Source organism: Hetaerina americana, unplaced genomic scaffold (genome assembly GCF_022747635.1).
Source record: "Hetaerina americana unplaced genomic scaffold, ioHetAmer1.1.p SCAF_41, whole genome shotgun sequence".
NCBI classification, from domain to species: domain Eukaryota; kingdom Metazoa; phylum Arthropoda; class Insecta; order Odonata; family Calopterygidae; genus Hetaerina; species Hetaerina americana.
Window position 1 is genome coordinate 477,099 of NW_027286997.1, and position 12,902 is coordinate 490,000.

Below are 12,902 nucleotides of genomic sequence, written 5' to 3' on the forward strand. Positions count from 1 at the left end.
CCATGGAAACATTTTTGTTTGATTTGTGTCGAGTGAGATTTTCACCTAGAACCCAACGGGGGGGGTATTGGCACTTTTCATGGAAAAATGTGAAAAATAACATTTTCTAAAAATGAAATAAATGCCTTATATACACCTCAAACATTCACTCTAAAACAGAAGGTTGTTGTTTTTCGCAATATTTTTAGAAATTTTGGCTCTTTTAGTAAAATTAACACTTGGGCTGAAGCATCTTTTATGCTCATTTCTTGTATTTCAGGATTTATTCTGGGTTTTATTTTGTTTATTTGATGAAAATGAACTAGAATACACACCATGGAAACATTTTTGTTTGATTTGTGCCGAGTGAGATTTTCACCTAGAACCCAAAGGGGGGGGTATTGGCACTTTTCATGGAAAAATGTGAAAAATAAAATTTTCTAAAACTGAAATAAATGCCTTCTATACACCTCAAACATTCACTCTAAAACTGAAAATTGTTGTTTTTCGCAATATTTTTAGAAATTTGGGCTCTTAAAGTAATTTTAACAATTGCGCTGAAGCATCTTTTAAGCTCATTTCCTGTCTTTCAGGATTTATTCTGGGTTTTATTTTGTTTATTTGATGAAAATGAACTAGAATACACACCATGGAAACATTTTTGTTTGATTTGTGTCGAGTGAGATTTTCACCTAGAACCCAAAGGGGGGGGTATTGGCACTTTTCATGGAAAAATGTGAAAAATAACATTTTCTAAAAATGAAATAAATGCCTTCCATACACCTCAAACATTCACTCAAAAACAGAAAATTGTTGTTTTTCGCAATATTTTTAGAAATTTTGGCTCTTTTAGTAACATTAACACTTGCGCTGAAGCATCTTTTATGCTCATTTCTTGTCTTTCAGGATTTATTCTGGGTTTTATTTTGTTTATTTGATGAAAATGAACTAGAATACACACCATGGAAACATTTTTGTTTGATTTGTGTCGAGTGAGATTTTCACCTAGAACCCAAAGGGGTGGTATTGGCACTTTTCATGGAAAAATGTGAAAAATAACATTTTCTAAAAATGAAATAAATGCCTTCTCTACACCTCAAACATTCACTCTAAAACAGAAGATTGTTTTTTTTCGCAATATTTTTAGAAATTTTGGCTCTTTTAGTAACATTAACACTGGCGCTGAAGCATCTTTTATGCTCATTTCTTGTCTTTCAGGATTTATTCTGGGTTTTATTTTGTTTATTTGATGAAAATGAACTAGAATACACACCATGGAAACATTTTTGTTTGATTTGTGTCGAGTGAGATTTTCACGTAGAACCCAAAGGGGGGGTATTGGCACTTTTCATGGAAAAATGTGAAAAATAAAATTTTCTAAAACTGAAATAAATGCCTTCTATACACCTCAAACATTCACTCAAAAACAGAAGATTGTTGTTTTTCGCAATATTTTTAGAAATTATGGCTTTTTTAGTAACATTAACACTTGCGCTGAAGCATCTTTTATGCTCATTTCTTGTCTTTCAGGATTTATTCTGGGTTTTATTTTGTTTATTTGATGAAAATGAACTAGTACACACCATGGAAACATTTTTGTTTGATTTGTGTCGAGTGAGATTTTCACCTAGAACCCAAAGGGGGGGTATTGGCACTTTTCATGGAAAAATGTGAAAAATAACATTTTCTAAAACTGAAATAAATGCCTTCTATACACCTCAAACATTCACTCTAAAACTGAAAATTGTTGTTTTTCGCAATATTTTTAGAAATTATGGCTCTTAAAGTAATTTTAACAATTGCGCTGAAGCATCTTTTAAGCTCATTTCTTGTCTTTCAGGATTTATTCTGGGTTTTATTTTGTTTATTTGATGAAAATGAACTAGAATACACACCATGGAAACATTTTTGTTTGATTTGTGTCGAGTGAGATTTTCACCTAGAACCCAAAGGGGGGGGTATTGGCACTTTTCATGGAAAAATGTGAAAAATAACATTTTCTAAAAATGAAATAAATGCCTTCTCTACACCTCAAACATTCACTCTAAAACAGAAGATTGTTGTTTTTCGCAATATTTTTAGAAATTTTGGCTCTTTTAGTAACATTAACACTGGCGCTGAAGCATCTTTTATGCTCATTTCTTGTCTTTCAGGATTTATTCTGGGTTTTATTTTGTTTATTTGATGAAAATGAACTAGAATACACACCATGGAAACATTTTTGTTTGATTTGTGTCGAGTGAGATTTTCACCTAGAACCCAAAGGGGTGGTATTGGCACTTTTCATGGAAAAATGTGAAAAATAACATTTTCTAAAAATGAAATAAATGCCTTCTCTACACCTCAAACATTCACTCTAAAACAGAAGATTGTTGTTTTTCGCAATATTTTTAGAAATTTTGGCTCTTTTAGTAACATTAACACTTGAGCTGAAGCATCTTTTAAGCTCATTTCTTGTCTTTCAGGATTTATTCTGGGTTTTATTGTTTATTTAATGAAAATGAAACCCAATACACACCATGGAAACATTTTTGTTTGATTTGTGTCGAGTGAGATTTTCACGTAGAACCCAAAGGGGGGGTATTGGCACTTTTCATGGAAAAATGTGAAAAATAAAATTTTCTAAAACTGAAATAAATGCCTTCTATACACCTCAAACATTCACTCAAAAACAGAAGATTGTTGTTTTTCGCAATATTTTTAGAAATTATGGCTTTTTTAGTAACATTAACACTTGCGCTGAAGCATCTTTTATGCTCATTTCTTGTCTTTCAGGATTTATTCTGGGTTTTATTTTGTTTATTTGATGAAAATGAACTAGTACACACCATGGAAACATTTTTGTTTGATTTGTGTCGAGTGAGATTTTCACCTAGAACCCAAAGGGGGGGTATTGGCACTTTTCATGGAAAAATGTGAAAAATAAAATTTTCTAAAACTGAAATAAATGCCTTCTATACACCTCAAACATTCACTCTTAAACTGAAAATTGTTGTTTTTCGCAATATTTTTAGAAATTTGGGCTCTTAAAGTAATTTTAACAATTGCGCTGAAGCATCTTTTAAGCTCATTTCTTGTCTTTCAGGATTTATTCTGGGTTTTATTTTGTTTATTTGATGAAAATGAACTAGAATACACACCATGGAAACATTTTTGTTTGATTTGTGTCGAGTGAGATTTTCACCTAGAACCCAAAGGGGGGGGTATTGGCACTTTTCATGGAAAAATGTGAAAAATAACATTTTCTAAAAATGAAATAAATGCCTTCTATACACCTCAAACATTCACTCTAAAACAGAAAGAAGATTGTTGTTTTTCGCAATATTTTTAGAAATTTTGGCTCTTTTAGTAACATTAACACTTGCGCTGAAGCATCTTTTATGCTCATTTCTTGTCTTTCAGGATTTATTCTGGGTTTTATTTTGTTTATTTGATGAAAATGAACTAGAATACACACCATGGAAACATTTTTGTTTGATTTGTGTCGAGTGAGATTTTCACCTAGAACCCAAAGGGGGGTATTGGCACTTTTCATGGAAAAATGTGAAAAATAACATTTTCTAAAAATGAAATAAATGCCTTCTATACACCTCAAACATTCACTCTAAAACAGAAGATTGTTGTTTTTTGCAATATTTTTAGAAATTTTGGCTCTTTTAGTAACATTAACCTTTGCGCTGAAGCATCTTTTATGCTCATTTCTTGTCTTTCAGGATTTATTCTGGGTTTTATTTTGTTTATTTGATGAAAATGAACTAGAATACACACCATGGAAACATTTTTGTTTGATTTGTGTCGAGTGAGATTTTCACCTAGAACCCAAAGGGGTGGTATTGGCACTTTTCATGGAATAATGTGAAAAATAACATTTTCTAAAAATGAAATAAATGCCTTCTATACACCTCAAACATTGACTCTAAAACAGAAGATTGTTGTTTTTCGCAATATTTTTAGAAATTTTGGCTCTTTTAGTAACATTAACCTTTGCGCTGAAGCATCTTTTATGGTCATTTCTTGTCTTTCAGGATTTATTCTGGGTTTTATTGTTTATTTAATGAAAATGAAACCCAATACACACCATGGAAACATTTTTGTTTGATTTGTGTCGAGTGAGATTTTCAGCTAGAACCCAAAGGGGGGGGTATTGGCACTTTTCATGGAAAAATGTGAAAAATAACATTTTCTAAAAATGAAATAAATGCCTTCTATACACCTCAAACATTCACTCTAAAACAGAAGATTGTTGTTTTTCGCAATATTTTTAGAAATTTTGGCTCTTTTAGTAACATTAACACTTGGGCTGAAGCATCTTTTATGCTCATTTCTTGTCTTTCAGGATTTATTCTGGGTTTTATTTTGTTTATTTGATGAAAATGAACTAGAATACACACCATGGAAACATTTTTGTTTGATTTGTGTCGAGTTAGATTTTCACCCAGAACCCAAAGGGGGGGGTATTGGCACTTTTCATGGAAAAATGTGAAAAATAACATTTTCTAAAAATGAAATAAATGCCTTCTATACACCTCAAACATTCACTCTAAAACAGAAGATTGTTGTTTTTCGCAATATTTTTAGAAATTTTGGCTCTTTTAGTAACATTAACACTTGCGCTGAAGCATCTTTTATGCTCATTTCTTGTCTTTCAGGATTTATTCTGGGTTTTATTTTGTTTATTTGATGAAAATGAACTAGAATACACACCATGGAAACATTTTTGTTTGATTTGTGTCGAGTGAGATTTTCACCTAGAACCCAAAGGGGGGGGTATTGGCACTTTTCATGGAAAAATGTGAAAAATAACATTTTCACACACACATTTTGTTTCTACAGATTTTGGAAGCGTATTGAATAATTTAATAGGTAGACCTTCAACTTTGTAAGTCCTATCTAGCCTACAGTGTGGAAAATCCATATTAGACTTTGCTCTGGTGTTATGGCTGTGAGCGTCAGCCGTAGTGGAGTACATACTCGTATTTTCTTTTACATGAACTAATGAATAGAATATGTATAAATTGTAGACAGTCATAATTTTTAAATTTAAAAAGAGAGACTTAAAGAGGACTGCCTTTTTCTGCATCACAAAGATTAGCTTAATATCAGATGCATGCCCCCAAAGTCTAATGCCATAAGTGATATGTGAGTAATAGAATGCATAGTAGGCATTAATTAAGTAGTCCTTACTAACATATAATTTCAATTTCCTGAGCAGAAATAAGGCTCGGGCAAGTTTCTTCCTAATGTGTAGAATATGAGCACTCCATGTTAACTTGGAGTCTATATAAAATCCCAGCAGTTTCACAGGGACAATATCTGGTGTAGCAAATTTTAGTGTACAGAGAAGATGCTGAGTTTTATTGGGATTCATATGGAGATGGTTGGCAGAAAACCAGTCCACTGGGGGATCGAGATGGTGCGGGGGCTAATGTACTGGCTTCCCACCCTGAGGGCATGGGTTCAAATCCCGGCGGTGTTGAATGTTTTTCAGAGGTATCTCGATCCCTACTTGAGGTACTTAGTGGAGGGCACTTTGAGTGAGTACGCCGTCATTTGGATGGGACGTTAAACTGCGGACCCCTTGGCGCCTTTCGTAAAGAGCAGGCTAATGCCGACGCCGGGTTTCTCTCCACCCTACATCCTTTCCTGTCCATCCCCTATGGCGCAAATGACCTTAGCTGTCGGTTGCCTCCCCTTAAAACTACTACTACTACCAGTCCACTGCCTTTATAAGTATAATAGGAACTCTATTCATCGCATCAGAATGATGTGGGGAATTATGTAGGAAAGTAGTATCATCCGCATAGAGGACACAGTCAGTAATCATATTAGGGCACAAGTCATTAATCATGACCAGATATAAAAGAGGTCCTAGCACAGAGCCCTGAGGTACACCATATTTAATATTTAATGGTTTGGACTGTTTACCATTTACATAAACTGACTGCTTACAATCAGATAAGTAGGAAGAAATAAATTTTAATTCAGTATCCTTAAAACCATAATATTTCAACTTATTTATGAGTATTGTGTGATTGACACAATCAAAAGCCGAAGAGAAGTCACATAGTGAGAGAGCCAAACATTGATTACCTTCAAAAGCCTTAATCATTTGCTTTATAACATATTCAACAGCTTGGGTTGTACATTTGTTGGGTCTGAAACCAAACTGAGTCGGTGTAATAGATTTAAAGATTCAAAATAGTCCAGGATTTGGGTAAATACAACTGATTCAATGATTTTCGCAAGTGGAGAAATTATTGTAACAGGACAATAATTGTTACGAGAACTGATATCACCACGTTTGTGAATAGGAATGACCTTGGAAAATTCAACTGATCAGGAAAATAACCAGACTGGAGACAAGAGTTGATGACAATAGTATAGTGTGTATATATATATTATATTTATATATATATATATATATATATATATATATATATACACACACATATATATACACACATATATATACACATATATATATACATATTTAATTATAATACAATCAGTAGGAGGACATAATCGTATGTGTTCCTGCAGGGAAATATTTGAGTGATGGGGGATTGGAATGCAAAGGAACAGATCGTGATGATGAGGTGGGGGACTACAGTTTACGAATGAGGAATGACTGCAGGGGTTAGTCATCACCAACACTTGGTTTAGACACCACATAAGGCACAGGTATACATGGAAAATGCCAGGAGACTCAAAACGGTATCAGTTAGATTATATTCTCGTCAGGCACAGGTTTAGGAAAGGTGTGATTAATTTGCACAGCTTCCCGGGAGCGGATGCGGACTCTGACCACAAGTTAGTTATTATGAAATCTCAAAATGTATATAATCATTTTTTCGTTTTTGAGTGGCATATCTTATATTTTACCATTGTAAAATAATGAGATGAAAAATGTCATATACAAAAATATAATAAAAATTACTTCCTTCAAAAGGAAGAACAAGAATGATGTGTCATCATTTCTATCTAATCTCCTGAAGATGTTTAGCATTGATTGAAAACATATTTTATTTTAGTGTTTTTCAGTATCCATTCTCTTCACACTTTATTAGGCTCAAAACAAAACAAATTATCAGAAAGTACTTGAAAGCACACTGCATTTAATGTACCAGATCTTCAATTAATTGAAATCCATACTTTTGATGTTTGTACACACGCTGATGCACCCCTGTAACATTAATTGATCTGTCCACTGTTCACCATCACTAAATGAGTAGTGAAACACATTATACGTCCAATCTCCTAATGTACTACCTTGTGGATTACTTCTTGGAATGCACTGACCAAAGAACTGAGCTGCACTTTTTCCGATGTTCCCAGGGACAGTCGATGCTCTACCTCAGCCATTTTTATCAAAAGGTGAATCCGAATTTCAGCAGGAAATTCAACTGCCCAGAAAGATGGATAATATGAGATTAAATGTAAATGAAGACTGAAGTTGCTTATAATAGTTTTGCCAAAAATTTACTTACTGCGGTGAACATATGAGTGTATCTCAGTCAAAATGTCTTCCAAGGCAAGCCCCTTCACAGACTTCAATTCAAGTATTTCTAAGTTAAGTTAAGAAAAAAGCAAAGATATGAAAGAATAATCAGAAGTGAACAATTCTCGAAGAGAGCTCTGAAATCATGAATCTGTATAAATATTGTTCAGTGTTTTCACCACTAGCCATGGCTAAAGGTAGTTGAATCGTGACATGAAATGAGAATTTGGGAACAAGGCCGGCGAGAACATTCGTAATAAGTTTGAGTGGACTTAATTATGGCATACCTTATTTTGAAATAATTAGCCAGTATCTAGATGCAAGCTAACTATGAAATTTAATATTACTCATAGATTTGCTTCCCATAAAATCATATCAAATACAACAATTCATTTCAAGAATATAGTCATAGGGACAGTACATGACATGTCAAATATTACTGTAATTAACTACGTACTTTAAAATAAAAAATAAAATCTCATAAGCATCCTTTCTGATGCAGATATAGTCATAGAAACTTCAGTTTGTCCAACAAATTATTACCAATAGTTGGGTGGAAATTATTTTTAAGTCTTCCACAATGTGCAGTTGATGAAGGCTTCTCTTCCAGGAATTTCCATTGAACCAGTTTCTCGTGCAAGAGATGCATCTCGTGCATCGTGAGAAAGATGAATCCAAATGGTGAAAACCAAACCAAGAGTAAGAATTTATGTAAGTTCTGCAGAGGGCGCCATGCCATATACAGGCCAACATTTCCATGTGGTTTCTGAAAAATCAATGCCACTCAGTGGTGAAATATCCAGGAGCCAATTTCCTCTCCCCACCCACTCCATTAACTGACCTCCCCCAAATTCAGGCCCACTCAAAACAAACTGTTTTCAATGCTATTGTTGTTATATATTAAATATATTATTATCTCCATGTTTAAAACATTAGTTATCAGCTAGGTTTCCAAGTGAATCTCTGGCTCCAAGAGTAATGATAAGGTGTCAGCTGGGGAATACTGCAACACACCTTGTAAGAAATCTTTATCTCATTAGGAAGGCATATCACTGTATCAGGATAAACTTTTATGCCATCATACCATTAGCACATGAAATCACACGTAGATTCAAATAACTTCAGAACGTACAGTGACAGTAAGTTTAACGAAGGCACTCACTAATGTATCTTAAAATGCACCAAATTCAAAGTGTAAAAATCATTTGCTTTGACTAGGACTGGGATACAATTTTGGTGTAAGAGGATGCCTCAGTATCTCAATTGGCACAAGGACTTGGCAAGGCATTAAGGGATCCAGATCCCTAATCAAAGTGAACGATTTTGGGTGCATTTAAATTAGAGGCTGGTCCAGATTGTAGACTAATACATATGTGCACAGATAGTCCGGCAGCATTGAAAGCCCTTAAATGTCCATAATGTACCAAATAACGTCCTCCACCAGATCCTGAAAATGAGAGAGCAGATTAACTAGCAAAAGAGGGAGCTAACCAAGATTCGATTGAACCACAACCCTTATGCCTTCAACCGTGGTGTCTGAGTTGGAGCACGGGCTAGGGCATAGAGAGAGCCAGCCGCTCACTGGCAGAGAACGAATAAAGGGTATCGAGGGGATTTAGGCGCAAGTGCTGGTCAAGGGGAATGATTGTTTCCACCACCTGTGAAATTGACGCATTTCAATGCTCATCAGCAGATGACTCCGTTAAAGTAACTGCCATGGCATCTCCAGCAGTTCTTTAAATATCGTGTTTTCCCATTGATAATGCACACGTTATTTAAACCAAAATGTTCAGATGATTGAAAAAAATGACAATGCGCATTATGTAATGAAAATTGAAAAAATTCAAACATAGACGTATTTATACACACACACATCCAACAAAGATGTATTTTTACTCACACTATACATAATTTTTATGCGCATATATATATATATATATATATATATATATATATATATATATATATATATATATATATATATATATATATATATATATATATATATATATATATATATATATATATATATATTAATGTATATACAGATGCGCGGCCTTTATACATGTTCAAGATAACTATGAAGCACTGGGCATGCAGTACCTATAAAATTTCATGATAACTACAAAGTTCTGGGTGCACGTTGTACGTTAGGTGTGCTTTATCGATGAGAAAATGTGGTAGTTAAAAAGGAAAACAACTTTGTCTTTGCACATTGGGCATAACAATACAACAATTTCAGTGCGTGAAAACCATTCACCTAGACCAGGATTGGAAGCCAGATCCCTTTAAGTTCGGCCGAGTGCTTCAGCCATTTGAGCTACAACGAAGGGTAAAAATCTCACTCACCGGGAATGACTTTTAGGCTTTGAAATTCTTGCACGTAATGTGCATAACCGGATGACACCATTAAAAGTTACTGTCACCGCTTCTCCCACAGTTTCTTACAATTTGAGAATTGGCTTCAACAATTCTGAGTGAGGTGAAATATGTACCACTGCGATTATTTGTGACACTTTATATTCAGTAATGCTTTAAAAACCCTGAGACATTCAGTCCAAGAGGATGCAGAAACTTAAATGTTTGAAGAACGCAGCCATACATCAAGGGATTTGGGTTTGAATACAATTCAAGTTGACTGATTTCTATACAGTGGAACTGATTCATTAAAATTCATTAGGCTAGCAAGCAAATATTTGCATTGCTTTAATGTTCTCACATTGTGTAAAAAAGCACACATTCGATAGTGGTGTGGTTTTTCATTTTGTTTGCAGTTGAATGAGAACATGAAGAATGGCCATTTATTTTTATCCATCATTGATTCACATGAAATAACAGAACTAGGTAAAATCATGTCACTGATTGGTAGCAGATACAGAAGACAATGACATTTTGGTGATGGTAGGGTGGCACATCAAACCGAGGAGAGTGATATTGGTGATATAGATAGAAACAAATGGAAAATAGGATAAAGGTGAAGGCCCACGTCATATTTCTAAGGAAAATAGGTAATAGTGCCTATAGAAATAAAACATAAAGGTGGATAAAATGTTAGGAACTCAAAATATAGTACTTAAAAAGGAAATGAATCTAATAAATGATTTCAGTAGAGAACGTGAAAAGGTAAGATGAAATGGCTATGAGAACAAAGAATGGGTCACAGAATATATACTATACACACATATGGGAAGAATATCTATGAAAGATATGAAAATGGATAAGGTGAATCAAGTGCATCAAGAGACCAGCAGAACTAAGAAAAATATTAATAAAAAAGATATGGACAATCTAGTCAGGTTGTAAATTAAGATATATGAAATAGGAGAGTTGCCAGAAGACTTGTTGAAAGCTATTGCAGCATAAATACCAAAGAGAAATGGTACAATCAAGTGCAAGAACAATCATCCCTTGTTCCACCAAAATAACATTAAGGCCAGGTTTCACACAGTGTACATTAAAGTGAAGGCTAACTTTGACCTCCAGTTAAAGCAAAAATTCAGTTTCATCATAACTAGTTAAGTTGAAAACCAACCATTTAATAGTTCAATGGTTGTAAGTGTCACTCAATCCCGGGAAAGATAGGTGCAAGAAATTTATAATTCACTAAAGGGAAATCTTAATCATTTATAACATCATATTTGTTAGTATTATCCTTCCACCTTGAGTAACGATCGGACACAACAAGACATTGTAAAACCTGGCCTGAGGACCCATCCATTATCCCCTCATGCAGTCAGAATTGATCAGGATGCTCTGCTGCTATAAGAGGGTAATTGGTGCTGAAATCGGCAGTTCTAACTGACTGATGTCATGCAGATTGTATTTTGGATGCACATTGTGGCAGTGACTAATGCTTCATTACACACCTTAAAACATTCCACAGAAATCTCACTAAGAAGCCACACACTGGGTGTACACAAACAGCTACCCATATTCTACCAATGATTATCAAGTGGACATGTAAACAGTTATTACTTTTCTATATTACATTGCTTTTACAAAAGATATCAGAAAACAGTTCCTTGACCGGTCAATTAGGTCAACAAATGGTGCACAAACCCACTGCCTGTCACCAATTTATCTCCATAAACTGTTCAAAGAACCTTGGCAAGCCCTTAGATTAATGTCATTATGAGGCAAGTTTATAAATAAAATGAATAATGATAGTGAAGATAAGAGGAAAAAGGAAAGGCAATATAAAAACAAGAAAGAGAGAAAGGGAAAGACAGGAGAAGAAAATCAAGAGATGAGAAAGTGTAGGAGGAATTGTAAAGGAAAAACAGAAAAAATTAACCACAGGAAATCAACAAAGGAAACAAATTTGGCAACATAGCATACGGATAGAGCGCAACAGGAGTGGGTGGCCGAGAGGAGGACGATGGAGTCAGGAAACCCTGCCCACTGCGGAATCAATTGGTTTTTGCAAACTCATCTGCTAAGTATTCATACCCCAAATAACTTTAGTCGGCCTCTCAGTCCCTAAGATATTTGAACATAATACTAATCCAAAATCTACAATGCGCACTTTCCTGTTTATATCATAATATTTTGTAAATTCAAAAGCTTTACAAAATTTTCCCTGACTTTTTCAGAGGCTCCAAGAACCAACATACAAACCACCACTATGGGAATAGGCAATGAAATGACCTCCTGGAGAACGACGTAATGCAATGAAAAGGGTAAACAATTAAGCAACATGAGCAGGCTCCTCTTTTCACAGATGGGGATGTAATAATGGCAGACGATAACCTAGAACATCTACTTCTCTGAATGGACTGAAACAAGCCCTTGAAAGATGCTGATGTCACAAATTTTTAAATAACGAGAAGAAACCCAATACATTTCTGCGTGCAAGCAACAAAAAACAGACAAGATGCTGAATATTAGAGCAAGCAGCCTACGTCATTAGATATAATTGTAGGATATGTAAGGAGGAGCTAAACTGAATTCAACAGACTTGAGCAATTAAGAAATTAACTTGAGCTGAGAAGAATATTAATACAGAGGCAATTACCGTGCTCTCAGCTTTACAAACAAGAAAACACTGCATAAAACCTTTCATGCGGAATTTGGCCCTCCATAGATTGGAGAAATAATCATTAGAATACCAGACTAGAGAAGTATATAAAATCAGATGATGCCACTTGGTGAAACTCCTTCAAGATAAGGAGGGAAAAGGGGAAAATACCATGCTATTCCACAAAATATTATGTAATTGGAGATCAGTTTTAACAAAGAAGATCATCATCTGGCATTTCGCAAAGAAAATTATATTGTATTGAATATCAAATTATTTTCTCTTCCTCCTTACTCATCATGAAGGAGTGGCACTAAGTAATGCCACCTGCCAATGAAACAACAAACCAATCAAGAGGGGGATCGAGATGGTGAACGGGCTAATGTACTGGCCTCTCACCCAGAAGGC

The 12,902-nt window shown here is 34.6% G+C and overlaps 1 protein-coding gene across 2 annotated transcripts in view; it reads right to left on the reverse strand.

Moving 5' to 3' along the window:
• Positions 1 to 7,074: 7,074 nt before the first annotated feature.
• The window catches only part of LOC139692787 (replication factor C subunit 5-like), a 24,619-nt gene continuing 18,791 nt past the window's right edge, over positions 7,075 to 12,902 (reverse strand). For both annotated transcript variants that reach the window (XM_071591069.1, XM_071591070.1), the window contains exons 7-8: positions 7,467 to 7,544; positions 7,075 to 7,382 (exon numbers count right to left, since the gene is read on the reverse strand). In XM_071591069.1, coding sequence (XP_071447170.1) covers positions 7,237 to 7,382; positions 7,467 to 7,544 — 224 coding nt within the window. In that variant the 3' untranslated portion in view covers positions 7,075 to 7,236. The remainder of the gene's footprint in view (positions 7,383 to 7,466; positions 7,545 to 12,902) is intronic.